Source organism: Protopterus annectens, chromosome 6.part0 (genome assembly GCF_019279795.1).
Source record: "Protopterus annectens isolate FY-2018-M chromosome 6.part0, PAN1.0, whole genome shotgun sequence".
NCBI classification, from domain to species: Eukaryota; Metazoa; Chordata; order Ceratodontiformes; family Protopteridae; genus Protopterus; species Protopterus annectens.
The window spans coordinates 817173574-817189946 of record NC_056737.1 but is presented as its reverse complement, the minus strand read 5'-3'; the positions used below and the strand labels follow the sequence as shown (position 1 = coordinate 817189946).

General features: G+C 44.3%; 1 protein-coding gene across 1 annotated transcript in view; it reads left to right on the top strand.

The window, feature by feature from the left end:
• Positions 1–16373, top strand: part of HIF1A (hypoxia inducible factor 1 subunit alpha) — a 1533321-nt gene that overhangs the window by 611570 nt on the left and 905378 nt on the right. The window contains exon 6 of the mRNA XM_044074492.1: positions 9509–9711. Coding sequence (XP_043930427.1) covers positions 9509–9711 — 203 coding nt within the window. The remainder of the gene's footprint in view (positions 1–9508; positions 9712–16373) is intronic.

The following is a 16373-nucleotide window of genomic DNA, read 5'->3' as shown; positions in this document are numbered from 1 at the left end:
ACCCCCTCTTCCTGCCTGGGATCTCAACTTTGTGCTGGAGAAACTGACATTACCTCCTTTTGAACCAGCAGCATCAGCGGATCTACAGTTTCTATCGTGGAAAACTGCATTCCTTCTGGCAATCACTTCAGCAAGAAGAGTATCTGAGTTACAAGCATTAATGGCAGTGCAGCCTTTTCTTATTTTCCACCAGGACAGGGTGTCACTAAGAACCAATCCTACTTTCATGCCAAAGGTGGAATCTAGGATATCCTTGAACCAAGCTATTCACTTGCCTACGTTCTTCCCTAATCCACAGAATAGAGGGGAAAAACTTTTGCACACCCTGGATATACACAGGCAACTACGCTACTACTTGGACAGAACAAAAACTAGCAGAAAAACTGACCAACTTTTTGTAGCATATGCAACTGGGGTGCAAGGAAGAGCAATTTCCAAACAGACAATTTCAAAATGGATAGGAAATTGCATTGCTTTGCTACTCCTTTCATGGAAAGTCAGTTCCTGAAAATATCAGGCCTCACTCCACAAGGGCCACGGCCACCACTACAGCCTTCCTACGGGGGGTGGCTACCAAGGACATTTTAGAAGCTGCTACTTGGAGCTCCGTGCATACATTTGCCAAGCATTACAATCTACCTTTATACTCTAGATCCAGAGCAGGGTTTGCAACTGCAGTACTGCAGGGGATCTTAACTACACCATCCTTTTCTTAGTACCTCCTCCCCCAGATTGGCTATGGTATTCTACCCATATGTTATGACTGCAGATGCATCCTTGAAGGACATAGTACAGTTTTGTACCTACCATAAATGTAGATGTCCGATAGGTATGCATCTGCAGTCAGGATTACCCTCCCTCCTTCCCCTCTGTGGTATTCCTAGGGTGCTTACCACTCTTTTAGCTAGCTGGGGGAATCTATTATGGTGTATTTGTTTGTTTATTTATACATGTATATAATTTGCAAATGTTTGGAACTTTTCAGCATTTATCCAAATTTAGCCTTCCTAGAGGGCACCTAGCATCTGGGGCAAGAAAAACTGAGGAAAATGGCGTTGGCTGATGCTTTTATACCCCAGACGCTCTGACGTCGGGGAAAGTGCGACATCAGCCGAGGCCAGACCCAGACTTTGGAATCCGGCCGACCGAAGGGCTGCCTGAGGCAGGACAACCCATATGTTATGACTGCAGATGCATACCTATCGGACATCTACATTTATGGTAGGTACAAAACTGTACTTTCTCCCTCTCGGAGCCTCTGCGCAGGTGAGTTCGGCTCCGACATCGGCCTCGGAGCCAACACTCTCGGTGCCGGGAGGGGTCCTTATCTCCTCGGAGTGGGGACCTTCTTCTCTGCCTGATAGGGGTGCTTTCGAGGTCATGAGGAGTGTGCTGTCCCCTGTGCCTGTTCCTCGGTCGGCTCCTTTCAGCTCCTCCCACTGTAGTGCCTGCTTCTACTCATCCTCTTGACCCTGACCGTAGAGATCCTACGCCTCAGGGGCCCCCATTGGGAGCATCCTCCTCTTCTGAGGACTCCCCTGATCCGTCAGGGGAGCCCGCTCAGAAGAGGAAATGTAAGAGGAAACATCTGGACTCCCCTGAGTCCGTCACATCTGATACCGACTTGGATGAGTCGGAGGGGTCCCCAAGATCCCCCTCTGAGGATGTCGTCTCCTCTGACATCCTTGAGATCTTCAAGCAGAGGGGGAACTGGTCTACCCTCAACCCTTCCGAGGACAAGTCGGTCTACCTAGAGGCGTTTGGTTCTCGCCCTTCCACCTCCTGTGTGTCTCCGCCCTTTGACCCCCTTATGGAAGTGGTGGCCAGGAAGGCTTGGACGGCCCCTGACTCGATGGAACCAACCCCGCGGAGGCCTTCGAAATTTATCACAGCCTCTGCTGATAAACAATTTTTGACCAAGGGTGTCCCTGTTGATGCCATGGTGGTGGCGGCAGCCACTAAGAAGGAACTGACTGATCCTTCGGTACCTATCCATCCTCCTAATAAGGAATCTAGGACCATGGATAAGTATGGCAAGTGGATGTTTTCTTCAGCGACCTTTACCATGCGGTCGCTGAATTACTTATGTCATTTCACCCGTCTTCAACGAGACTTACTCAAAGAAATGGGTGACACACTACAGGATCCAACAGCTGCAGGGTCTCAGGACAAAATCAACTCCCAGCTGACAACCCTAAACTTGATTGTTAACTCCTCCATGCGGCTTATTTCTTATGCGGCCGATGGGGCGAGTAGGGCTGCAGGCACAGGTGTGGCCTTAAGATGGCATGCCTGGATGCGGCTTTGTAACTTTGCTGACCCCTTCAAGGCGTCCTTCACCAACTCTCCCTTTGATGGTTCGGTGTTGTTTGGACCTCAGGTGAAGGATACTTTGACCAGATGCGAACAAGACGGCAAGACTCTCTCTGCCGTGGGAGTCTGTTTTTCCACCCCATCCAGACCATACCCCAAGGGTCAGAAGGGTGGAAAGATGTGGTTCCACAAACCACAGGGAGTTGCGCCAGACGCATGAGGCGAGTTCCCCTCTAGAGGCAGGGGAGGGAACAACAATAGACGCCGCCCCAGGGGCAGAGGGGGTCTGCAGAATCAGGGTAGCAGAGAAGCTGTCTCTGGCCAACCCTTCCAGCATCCCTGAGAAGCTGCCCGACTGTCCACCTTCGGAGCCAGTCGGGGGAAGATTATCACTGTACCCAAAAGCCTGTCTTTCCCTTACCGAAGACACATGGGTACGGTCGGTCATATCCGAGGATTACAGAATTCCTTTTGTCCACACCCCAGAACAGCCAAACAGGCTCCTTCCAGATGTTCCACCCGGTCTAAGGGAACAAGCAGTATTAGAAATCTCAAAACTGCTAAGAAAAAGGGCCATCCAGCCAGTCCCAGCAGACCAGCAAGGATCCGGAATCTACTCCAAGTTCTTTTTAGTACCAAAAAATACAGGGGACTGGAGACCAATTTTGGATCTCAGCAAACTGAACAAGTTTGTTCAAAGAACGAAGTTCCAGATGGTCACGCTACAGTCCATTCTACCCTTTTTGGGTCAGGACCATTGGATGTGCTCTATAGACCTTCAGGATGCGTACTACCACATCAAAATGCACAGATGCTCCAGAAGGTTTCTCCGCTTCCGGCTGGGAGCCAGTCACTACCAGTTCAAGGCCCTGCCCTTTGGTCTCACTACAGCCCCCCCGAGTGTTCACCAAATGCATGGCAGTGGTTACGGCTCATCTGAGGCGTCAAGGATTCCAGATGTTTCCATATCTAGACGACTGGCTCCTTACCGCCACCACCAGGCGTCAACTTATTCAATCCAGAGATTACACCATTCAGATTTGCGAAGAGCTAGGTATCTCCATAAACTTCGAAAAGTCTGCCTTGTCGCCTTGTCAGTCTAGTTACCTTCATAGACGCCATATTAGACACAGTCGAACTCTCTGCAAAACTGACGGCTCAAAGAATTGCATATATTCTCGAACATGTTCATATCCTGTTTCAGAACAACAAAATTCAGGCCAAGTTTGTACTGAAGACTCTAGGTCTCATGGCGGCTGCCATTACGTTACTTCCCTTAGCTCGATTCCACATGCGACTCCTGCAATGGATGCTGTTCTCTCAGTGGTCCTTCCAGCAGCTCCCGATGTCACACTACATTTTGATAACTCAATCATGCAAGAAACACCTGTCTTGGTGGATGCTCTCCCTTCAAGTGTCTCAGGGCAGACCCTTAGTCCCCCCCCCCGGTTGCTACAGTGACAACGGATGCCTCCCTGATCGGTTGGGGGGGGCATTTTCAGGGCAGGACAATCCAGGGCACTTGGCAACCTTTCGAGTGCCATCTGCACATCAATGTCCTAGAGATGAAAGCAGTTATTTTAGCGTTGCAAGCCCTTCAGGACTCTCTTCCCATCGGGACGATTGCATTTCAGACGAACAATATGTCTGTAGTGTGGTACATCAACAAGCAGGGCGGAACCAAGTCCTATCCCTTATGTTGAGAAGCACTCAGACTTTGGCAGTGGGCGATCTCCTCTCAATGGTTTCTGATAGCAATGCATATCCCCGGGAGGTCCAACGTCATAGCGGACAGGCTGAGCAGAGCCATTCTCATGCCGCACGAGTGGTCTCTCAAGCAGTCAGTAGTGGAAGAAATTTTCAAAAAATGGGGTCAGCCTTGCTGCGATCTTTTCGCTACACCCCAGAACAGCTACTGCCTTGAGATCCACGATGATCCTCATTGCTCCGTACCGGCCTCAACAAATATGGTTTCCGTTCCTGCACCATTACCTCTTGGAGCAGCCCTGGCATCTGGACCCATTTCCAGATCTCTTGAGCCATCAGTCGGGCAAGCTGCATCAATTTCTCCCCTCTCTCAACCTCACAGCTTGGTTGCTGCACTTCCAACCTTAGCCAGGCTTCCTTTTATCTCCCATTCGGTACATGGCATCATTTTAGCTTCTCACAAATCTTCTACCAGGAGGATTTATGCCAGCAAATGGAAACGTTTTTCCTTCTGGGCAAAATCTAGGAACATAGACCCATTTGTGGCTGCTATCCAATCGGTCTTAGATTTTTTTGGCCGAACTCTATAATTCGGGTTCTTCTTCCTCCACTATCAGAGTCCAGTTAGCAGCCATTTCAAATTTTCATGTTGGCTTGGCAGACTCCTCCATTATGTCTCATAAACTTTGTAAAGCATTCCTCAAAGGTATCTTTTTATTCAAGCCCCGGTTAGACATCCCCCACCGCAGTGGGATTTGAATCCAGTTTTAACCTCCTTGATTCTCCCTCCCTTTGAACCTGCGGCTTCCTGTTCCTTGAAGTTACTCTCTTGGAAAACTTTGTTTCTAGTAGCCATAACCTCTGCGAGGAGAGTCTCAGAACTTCACGCCCTTTGCATTCGTCCTCCTTATCTTGTTTTCCATAAAGATAGTGTCCCTCAGAACAAACCCCTCCTTATTACCCAAGATATCTTCTGAGGCAAATCTAAACCAGACTATCGATCTCCCAGTTTTCTTCCCTAATTACTCTGACAGAGCGGAACAAAAGTTGCATTTCTTGGATGTTCATCGCCAACTCCGTTACTACTTGGATAGAACCAAGAAAATTAGGAAATCCGACCAGCTCTTCCTATCTTATGCTGAAGGGAAGAAAGGCCTTCCAGTTTCCAAAGTAACCCTTTCTAGATGGTTGGCCTCTGTCATCACTTTCATCTATGAACTGAGGCGTCAGAAGCTTCCTTCAAGACCTAGAGCCCATTCAACTAGAGCCTTAGCTACGTCTATACCCTTTCAGGACAGGTTGCCCTTAGATTCAGTTTGTGCGGCAGCCACATGGGCCTCTCCCCATACCTTTATTTCTCATTACAAATTGGACATGGCCTCCAGAAGCCGAGCTAACTTTGGTTCCACAGTCCTCAAGAGTCTGTTCCAACGAGCCACCCAGGGTTAAGGTGCTAGGGATGCGGTCCCATCCAGCAAGAATGAAGGCGAGATTAACAACTTAACATTGAGAAGTTATGTACCTACCATAACGTTCCATGTTAGTTGTCTTCTTCTTGCCTTCTTTCTTGCGTCCTGCCCTCCAACCCCCTAGCCTGGACAGACCATTAGCATCCTAAGGAGTCTTGCCTTTCTCCCACTATGGTCTCCAGTGGTTACCCTTTTCTTGGGATAGCTATCTGCATGGGTATGCCATTCTCTCCTTTGTTCTGGGGGCAAAACTGCTATAGTGTTAGCTATCAAACGAGATCTGGGTAGTTAGCGCCTAGCATTGTGGGATATAGGGTTACCTCGAGCCGGTAAAAATAGCTCTCGAGCTTTGGCATAAGCCGAGTCGGAGCTGAGGATCGGCTCCGAACCCATCCAGCAAGAAAGAAGGCGAGAAGAAGACAACTAACATGGAACGTTATGGGTAGGTACATAACTTCTCATTTCTTTTGTAGGGTACATACATTAGTATGTCCTACTTTAGGTAAATCAGCAAACAAGATCTGGGGTATGTTAGGGGTTGGTGCATGATGGGTAATGGAGGAGCTCAAGAGCTTTTTGTTTGGCACGAGCTTTAGTAATGGCCGAGTCTGATCTAAACCCAGCAGTTGAGGAAGAATGACAGTGGAGAACACAGATGGAACATTATGGTAAGTAGATAACTTTTTTTATACCAGTATGATCCAGTAATCAACCAGCGAGAAAAAAATCAGTTATGCCGATCGTACTAAGTTACAAATAAGCCGGGTGACCTGGGAAAAATACCTGTACAGAGTCCCCCCTTTAGCAGTGCTAACTCTTTAAGAGTTCCAACACTCCTAATAGGCAACTTCCAAAATAATCTTTACTTTCCCCATTACAGCAATGTAAGCCACTCTCCTGGCTGCTAAAATGGAAGCCCCACTTACTTCTCCAGTATCTCCTCAGCTGCACTTTGGGCCATTGAGAGCAATTCCCAGAATCTCTTAAGAAAAATTCTCCTCCTCCTCCTGCTTCTCAACCATCTTTTTCTTAAGTAGCAGGAAGAGCTTCATTGGCCATCTCTCCTGAGGCAGTCTCTGATCTCTTTCCAAAGCTAGCTGATCAGATTCTCCATCCAGGTGCTGATTCTGAGTAAAAGCATCTATATCTGACAGCACTGCCTTTGGGTCTAAATATACTTTTCACTCCAGTAGGAAAAACATATTCTGTGATTTGCTGAGTACTGTTGCTAATTATCTGAGGTAGGGTTTAAACCTATTTCTCTTTGCACTAGTCTCTACATGTTATAATGATCTGCCGGATTCTAGTGTCACCCAGCTGCATGTATTCGACTTTAGTCCACAACAAGCTCAAAATATACTCCTTTAATTGATAATTTTGCACCCTAACTAGTGTAGGTTTTAGAATCCTTTGAACAAACCTAGAGGTCAGGCAGACCCTTTGTGCTCTAACAGTCCTTCTCTCCCTTTCTGTAGACCAGTCTGTTCATTTAATTTCTGAAACATAAAGTTTAAACAGCATTTGTCCTCCATGCTGTCTGGCGTATTTGCAATTTACAGGTTATCCTTTCATTCCCTGTCTTCAGTTTCCATTAATTTTTCTTTAATAAACTCTTTGCCAGCCTCCAGCTCTGTTAAACTGTGTGTTCCAAATGGACCCTGTTAAGTGAATGGTGTGGTGTATCAGAATTCGAAATAAGGCTACATTCAACTTCCTGTGTCTTCTTGTCCTTGCTTTTAATGTAGTCCAATAATGCAGAGCTCATTTTTTATGATCATCACATGCATCTTGTCCATTTTGGCTGTCATCCCAGACATTCTTCTGGGTCCATTAAGTCAGCTTCTGAACTACCGGATCTTGCATCTGACAATGGTACATGTTTTGCTGACATGTTTGGTCACAGGATTACACTCTCCCCTTTCTTCTTCTACATTCAGTAAGTTGCAATCCAACAACCTTATTGAGATTGTTTTTCTGGTCTCCACACTAAATTATTGTAACCTCGGTGTTGATTTTGAGGAGAGAGTACACTCGCACACCTTTTAGCTCAGAACCATACTGGAAGCGAACCAGTTTTAGAATCCTTTGAACAAACCTAGAGGTCAGGCAGACCCTTTGTGCTCTAACAGTCCTTCTCTCCCTTTCTGTAGACCAGTTTGTTCAATTAATTTCTGAAACATAAAGTTTAAACAGCATTTGTCCTCCATGCTGTGTGGTGTATTTGCAATTTACAGGTTATCCTTTCATTCCCTGTCTTCAGTTTCCATTAATTTTTCTTTAATAAACTCTTTGCCAGCCTCCAGCTCTGTTAAACTGTGTGTTCCAAATGGACCCTGTTAAGTGAATGGTGTGGTATATCAGAATTTGAAATAAGGCTACATTCAACTTCCTGTGTCTTCTTGCCCTTGCTTTTAATGTAGTCCAATAATGCAGAGCTCATTTTTTATGATCATCACATACATCTTGTCCATTTTGGCTGTCATCCCAGACATTCTTCTGGGTCCATTAAGTCAGCTTCTGAACTACCGGATCTTGCATCTGACAATGGTACATGTTTTGCTGACATGTTTGGTCGCAGGATTACACTCTCCCCTTTCTTCTTCTACATTCAGTAAGTTGCAATCCAACAACCTTATTGAGATTGTTTTTCTGGTCTCCACACTAAATTATTGTAACCTCGGTGTTGATTTTGAGGAGAGAGTATACTCGCACACCTTTTAGCTCAGAGCCATACTGGAAGCGAACCAGTTATTTCTTAGTCCACTTTATTTCCTGGGGGGGGGGGGTGTAGGAACTAGGTGGAGTGAAGGGTCTTTTTAATCCATAAAGCAGTACTGCATTCTTGTGAGTATCCCTCCCAAGGTGATCATGTTGTTGGCTAGATATATTCATGGTTCATTTCTTTGTTGGAGGATGGGGGTGGTGGGTGGACAGTTGTATTCTGTGTACCCTTGGGCAGTTTTGCCTGCTGGCTCACAGGTGCACTTATGTCTGTCTGTACACGTGTTTCTTGTGCGTTGCTTGGTCTGCCATTGACAGAGTTGGCTGCCATATCCCTTTGGTCCCATGATGTTTTTTTCCCCCAGATTTTACAGTACCATCTGTGGCTCTAGCAGTCTGGCCTCCTTTGACTAGACTTACCCAAGTAGTCGGCCTTCCAAACTGGTTCTGATAGAATAGTCTAGCACCTTGCACCCTGATAGCTTACTGCTTGGGATTCAAATCAACAGTGGCACCCATCAGGCTGTATTAACACATGATCAGCCATCACACACACTTTTATTGCCAGGGTGGGTAGATGATGGGTATAATTGACCCGTAAATAGTGTCCACTTCACTGGTAAGAACAGTCTGCTGGACCATATTATGGTGACTTAACTTTTACAGACATTTATCTTGAGTCAACCATCATGGCAGTATGTTGGATTAGCCTGCTAATATGAAGAGATCTTGAATTTAGGGACAAGAGAACATGATAGCTATAGACTTTAAACATTTTTGTGTATTGATTTGTCTTTTTGGAAAAGACATCCAGCCGGGATTTATCACTAAAGCCTTGTATTAATAACATTGATATTGTGTTTCTTTTTCCTCATAGAGATGAAGTGTTTTTTTGTGGTGGTATTTATGCTGATTAGGGGAAATTTGACCAGTGCACTAGGGAAATTCTTCTGCTGTTTTTCATGAGTGTCATGGGATCTTTCTACGTACACCTGAACTTACCCAACTCAGGCAGATGGGACCTCTGTTTAACATCTCATTTGAAAGGTGGATTAAATTAACATTAAAATCCCGTTTTGTGGAGTAGATATGTAAATGATGGGCTCCTAGTATTAAGACACATGGCTGATGATATAATGCAAATAAAATGAAAAGCACCTAGCCAGAAGAATAGGAAACATGGCAATGACTGACATGTTCTTATTGGTGAATTATTCATAATTTGTGAAAAATGTTGAGTACATTTATAAATATTTTTAGTAGTAAGGATAGTAATATTTAATGTTTACTTCCAATAGGTACTTCACTGCTCTGGTCATATTCGGGTTTATGAATCTGGCAGTGATCAGACACATTGCGGATTCAAGGAGCCTCCACTGACTTGTCTTGTGTTAATCTGTGAACCTATCCCACATCCATCGAATATTGAGGTTCCATTGGACAGCAAGACGTTTTTGAGTCGCCATAGCTTAGACATGAAATTTTCCTACTGTGATGAAAGGTACGGATTTAAAAATGCAGATGCAGGATTGTTCAGATTTGCTTTAAATGTTTGTTTTTTTGTGCAAATACAGTTTAATTTGCTAATGGTAGAATTAAGAACATCTTTATTTTCAGTAAGCAGTGAAAGCAGAATTATGCTAGTGAAATGCTTCTAGGCATATCCAGAAGTCTTACCTGTAGTTGGATGAATACTTTGGTACACCCTTTTTGTACTTCGGCACATCATTCCTGTATCATCTTGCACTTTTTCTCTAAAGTACATGTGTTGAAGGCACATAACCCCCCACTCCTTAGGCTGTTGTTATGGCATCCTGTAGTCAGTTTAAATTTTGCATTAAATCCTAGAACCTCCAGTACTTCGTAGATGCTCATGCATTTTGTATCATTTCAATTGTTTCCTGTTGAGTGTTTCCTGTGTTAGAAGCCTAAATGCACACTGCTAAATGCATGTACAATCAAAACTCAGAATCACCACTGAAGTTTCATTTTTTTGCTCGGGACTTCACCATTTTGACTGTTTCAAATGTTAGTGTTTTAGCCTTTGTGATTAATTGCCATTAAAGAAAGCAGTGAGTAGCCTTCATCCACATCTAACATTGACAGAGAAGGGCCCACTGTAGGGACTGGCTAGAGAGCCAGTCTTACTGTTCCAGGCAAGAGTATGTAAAAAAACAAGAGTTTAAGAATCCAGATCTAAACCCCGGTATGACTTTTTTTTTTTTTTTTTTGTTAGTCTTCTCTGGCCTTACATTCATTGTCTATGAGATCAATATCCTCTAAAAATAAATTCATGTCCGTGCTTTGTGGATGGTAACAGGACAAATCAGAGAAGCTCCACAGCACTTGCTTTTGAAAATGAAAATGAAATATAGATTGGGTCTTTATATGATGATTGTCAGCTTAGAAGCACGTTAACTGCTGCTCTCCCATTAAGAAAACCAGTAATTAGTAAAAAAAAGGCCATTTCTTCTTCTTCTTTCGTCTTTCCCCAGTTAGGGGTCGCCACAGCGGAACTCCGGTCCTCTAATGATTGGCAGTACATTTTTACAGTGCCGAGATGCCAGCTCGACACCCAACATTCAACGAAGGCAGGCCCATTCACGCATGTCTTTCAAATGCCACTCGACCGCGCGGAGGACATGCAAGTAAATTCACATCCTGACTGAAGATTTTTTAATTGACATCCAGATGGAATATATATCCTAGACAAATAAAGATGTGAAATACAAGGGAGATGAGAAAATTGTGATGGCTGAATAATTCTCAGAGACTTGGTGGGAAGCAGGGCAGTGTATGGTGCAGATTCAAGATAAGGCTTCCAGTAACTTTGATGCAAAAATATCTCCGATGCACTTGGAGGTGTTTGGGAAAATGTAAGCATAACTTTTCAGTACCATAAAGAGAGAAATCGGTTATTAATGCTTTCATTATTTTTGTTTACAATTAATATTCCACACTTGGAATCAGTAAAGCAGTATTTCTGCAAGAAGGAATGTTTATGAATGTCAGGGATTTTTGTTGTGTTTGTTAAAGATTATAATCAAATGTGTTGTGCTAAAAATAAGTATTTTGCATCTTAAAAGATAGAAAGTACAATACATCAGGTAGGTTCATAGTGTAGCAAGTGTAGTTTATGTAATGTGTCCAAATGCAGCTTAGAAAAGTAGCATAGAAGCAGCTATAACTGTATGCCGGGATACCAAAATGAAGAACTGTGTGCACAGGTTGACAGCTGTTGCTTAGGAAGATAAAGCCTTGACTTTTTTTTTTTTTTTTTTTTTTTTTACTATAAGGACTTTTTTTTTGCAAAAACAAGAAAAGAGAATTCAATAATACAAAAAATGAGAAAAGTGAAAACTAACTGCTGAGTGGAAAAATAGATAAATGAGCATTTCAGATGTTCATTGTGTTTCACTGTTGCAGTCATTACACTTGGGTTATCCTGCTGGCAGGCTACCCGCAGTCGGACTGAATTCCAAAGTCCTGGTCCGGCGTCGGTTGCTGTCGCCTCTTCCCTGACGTCAGTGCGCCAGGGGTATAAAAGATGCAGCCGACGCCATTTTCTTCAGTCTTTCTTGCCGTGCGGTGCCCGAAGCAAAAGCAGTTCGCAAGTGCCGGTCGGCCGTCTCCTGAGATTTTCAAAATTGAATTTCAGAACCAAAGTCTTCATTAAAGCTAAGTACCCCATTGGGGAAACTTTTTCTTGCTCCAGACCGATGTCAGATAAGTTAATAATTGTATTTCTTGTGGGAAGCAAATACCTCATAAGGATTTTCATTCTTACTGTATTCCTTGCCTAGGCCCTGACCACGACATCACTAGTTGTCGGTTTTGTGCTAGATTCAATAAACGCACTATTAAACGTCAGTTTGATTTTGCCTTACATTATTTTGGACGATGATTTAATTATGTAATGCCATCGGAACAGCCGACGACCGGAATGTATAAAAAACGTAAAGACAAAGAAAAAGACAGGCATCCGAGGTCCAAAACTGACGAAGCCTCTTCTAGGCCAGTCGCCGGTTCGCTGGTTCTCAGTGAGACGCCTTCACAGTCCCTGACACCCGCTACCTCAGAGCCACAGGCCGTAACCGACAGCCATGTGGAGACACCGAGGCCTGTGGAAACTCAAGGTATTGAGCCTATGGAAACTATACCCTCAGATGGGTCCGGAGCCGCTGAGCAGGCACCGGCTTCTGAGGGTGTTTTCAGACCTTCACTGCTTACAATTAAGGCTACTACAGCAGCAAAGGCAAAGTCCAAAACACCATTAAAGACAAGGAAATAAGTGCAGCATTCTCCAGAACAGTCATCCATACCAAAGAAACAGATGCTTAAAATGGCCGAAGACCTTATTACTTTAATCAGGGGCTCCCCTCCCCCTCCTGACAAAAGGCCTAGGCAAGAAACTGATTATGATTCCTCTGATCGGGTTTCCATTTCCTCTGATTCTTCTGCTGATCAGGGCTATTCTCTCCCTCCCTATGAGGACTCTGATGCTGAAGAGTCCATTCCTTCAGCCTCACCGCCTGAGGATTATTCTTTTGGGGAAACCCTGCATACCATGAGGGAGCATTTCCATTGAGAGAGCCAGGATTACTCAGAATCCAAGAAAAGGCTCAGATATTTCCTTTTATTGCCTCAGCACAGGCCTCTGGCTATCCCCCCTGTGCTTGATATTGTAGATGATGTTTTTTCTGAATCCAGTCTGTCTCCAGATTCTTTACCCCCTGCACCAGTTAAGCCAGACAGGTACTACAGGGTCCCTGACTCTCATAAATTTCTTTAGAAAAACCCCGCTGCAGACCCAGAAGCAATTTGTCAGGGTCCTAAGGGGGTTAAAGCTTCCACTGCCAAAATTCCAGTCCCCTCAGATAGGGATTCCAGAGCTCTGGACAGATGGGGGGAAAAAGTTTACACTTCTGCTACTTCAGCTGTAAGAGCTTTAAACTGTCAGTTTCACATGCTTAAATGTCAACAGTATCTCATGTCATTGTTAAAGCAGAAAATGGTTACAAATATAGAAAAGTCTTGACAGTAAAGAAATGCAGGATTTATTGCATGCAGTTGAACAAGTGGGAAAGCATACTCTGCAATGTGGTTTTGATTCATTAGAGGCTTCTTGTAGAGCTGCAGTTACAGGCTCAGTTATTCGAAGACACGCTTGGTTGAAAGAACAAAGTTTACCTGACCATGTTAAAGTGAAATTATTGGATGCTCCACTACAGCATGATTCTTTGTTTGGTGTTAAGGCAAAAGAGGTGTTAAAGAAAATGGAGGATAAAGCAAAGTCAATGCAAACTGTGAAAGATTTCTTACAGGTTCAACCAATTAGATTTAGCAGAAAATGGCCTTCAAAACATTGGTCCTTTCCAGTGTCAGACAGGCCACAAAGAGGCAGATCTCAGCCCCAAGGCTCCTACAGACCCAAACAATGGGGTGCTACAGCCCCCAAAGGAGGAGAAGACAAATCACAACCTTATAGGAAACAGTCACAATGACTTCCTTCTTCAAATGCCAAGTTCTTAAAAGTTGACAGCACCCCTAGGGGGAAAGCTAGCACTTTTTTCAAAAAATTGGCACGTGATCACCCAAGACCAATGGGTGTTGAATATAGTTTCTCAAGGGTACAGGTTTCACTTCCACACGCTTCCAAAACCAAAAGGTATGCCAAAACTGCCACAAAACCAATGGGCAGAGGCACAAAAACAGATTGCTGCTCTTATGGATATGGGAGCTATTCAAAAAGTTCCACAAGAAGAACAGGGCCAAGGATTTTACTCACGCCTTTTCTTAGTACCTGAAAGGACAAAGCATGGAGACCAATACTGGACCTGTCAATCCTAAATACCTTTGTGGATGTTCCAAATTCAAAATGTTAACACTACAACAACTCCTGCCCATGCTGGGCAAAGAGGCTTGGCTAGTTACTGAGGATCTCAAGGAGGCATACCTGCACTTTCCAATCAGAAATCGTGCAGAAGATACCTCCGATTTATAGCAGGCTCAATGCATTATCAATTCTCTGCACTGCTCTTTGGCTTATCTACTTCGCCCAGGGTTTTCACAAAATGCATGGCACCAGTAATTGCATTTTGCAGACAAAAAGGAATTCAAATATATCCCTACTTGGACGACTGCCTTATACAAGCAGAGAGCAAGGACATTCTTCTAAAGCACCTGGCATTTGTAAAAAGATTGCTAATTTGCCTAGGGTACACAGTAAACGAAAAGAAATCAAAACTAGTGCCCCCTAAAGAGATAATATTCCTGGGTGCAAGCGTAAATACAACTGCCCAGATGGCTTATCTCACACCAGACAAACAAAGGTAACTGACACATTACTTTCAAATGATGGCAACAAAGACCCAGCTCCCTGCAAGAAAAATTCTGCAGGCCCGGGGTTTCATGGCTTCTTGCATTCTACTAATTCCATATGCCAAACTGCATATGAGGAAACTACAATGATATTTAAAAAGTGTTTGGACTCAGCATTGTCACAGCCTAGAGACCGTCATAACCATGATTCCCTGCCTACAACAGGAGTTTCGATGGTGGTCCCAGGCCTGTCACCACAACAAGGGACAGCCTTTCACCTTACCTACAGCCAGGCAGACAATAACAACGGATTCATCGGATTATGCCTGGGGAGCACATATGGCAGGAAAATGTATTCAGGGCGCGTGGATCAAGGAATAAATGCATCTTCACATCAATCAAAAAGAGATGCTAGCTGTACAGAATGCCCTGACAGCTTTCAAGGACCTAATACATCCAGGACCATTATTAATAAAGACAGACAATACCACAGTTATGTGGTACATAAACAAGCAAGGAGGCACACATTCCTACCCCCTGTGCAGACAAGCCATGACTTTGTGGAGCACAGCACTGACCTACCAGGTACATCTGCAAGCACAATTCCTGCCAGGAACAAAAAATACACTGGCAGACGAACTAAGCAGACACCTCATGGATCCTCACGAATGGAAGCTAAATCCATAAGTGTTCAACATGATAACAAGGGATTGGGGACGCCCAGACATAGATCTCTTTGCCTCCCCTCACAATTGCCAATTACAGAAATTTTGCACAAGGACTTATCACTCTCAAGCATGGAAAGTGGATGCTCTATGCCTTCCCTCCGATGCCTCTTCTCACCAAGGTGCTTCTAAAAGTCAGACAAGAGAGGCCAAAAATGATCCTGATTGCACCAGACTGGCCACGCCAGCACTGGTACCCAATCCTAAAGACTTTGTCCCAAGGCCCACCTTGGCCTCTACCTCAAATCCCTCATCTTCTGACACAGCAAAACAATCAGATTCTGCACAGTCAACTCAGAACCTTAAACCTGGCAACATGGCAGATAATGTAGCCACTCAGACTGCACCTCTCTCTAAAGCTGTTATGGATGTAATTTTGGAAGCCAGGAGAAATCTTATGCAGAAAAATGGAAGAGATTCTGTGCTTGGAACCAGGCACAAGGGCTCGACCCACTGGTCCTTAATATACCTCAGATTTTGCAATACCTGACTGAGATGTTGGGCAAAGGCCTATCTTTTTCATCTATTAAAATCCATGCCTCTGCTATTTCAACTCATTACAATACGAATCCTCCTATTTACATCATCTACTACGACAGTACCTCAGAGGGGCAAAGAATATAAGACCCCCTAGGAGAGCACCAGTACCTACATGGGACCTCAATTTTGTTTTAGAAAAACTAACACTGCCTCCATTTGAACCAGCCTGCACAGCTGATCTAAAATACTTGTCATGGAAAACTGCACTGCTCCTAGCAATAACTTCAGCAAGAAGAGTCTCAGAGTTACAGGCATTGATGGCTGTGGAACCTTTCCTCATCTTTCATCAGGACAGGGTTTCTCTCAGGACAAACCCAACATTCATGCCAAAAGTGGTTTCCAATGTGGCCTTAAATCAAACCATTCATTTGCCTACTTTCTACCCAAATCCCCAGCATAAAGGGGGAAGACTTCTGAACGCTTTGGATATACACAGGCAGCTAGGATTTTACTTGGACAAAACAAAAGCTTTCAGAAAAACTGAGCAACTGTTTGTAGCATATGCTGCAGGATCACAAGGAAAGCCTATCACAAAGCAGACAATCTCCAAATGGATAGCACACTGCATCCGCTTCTG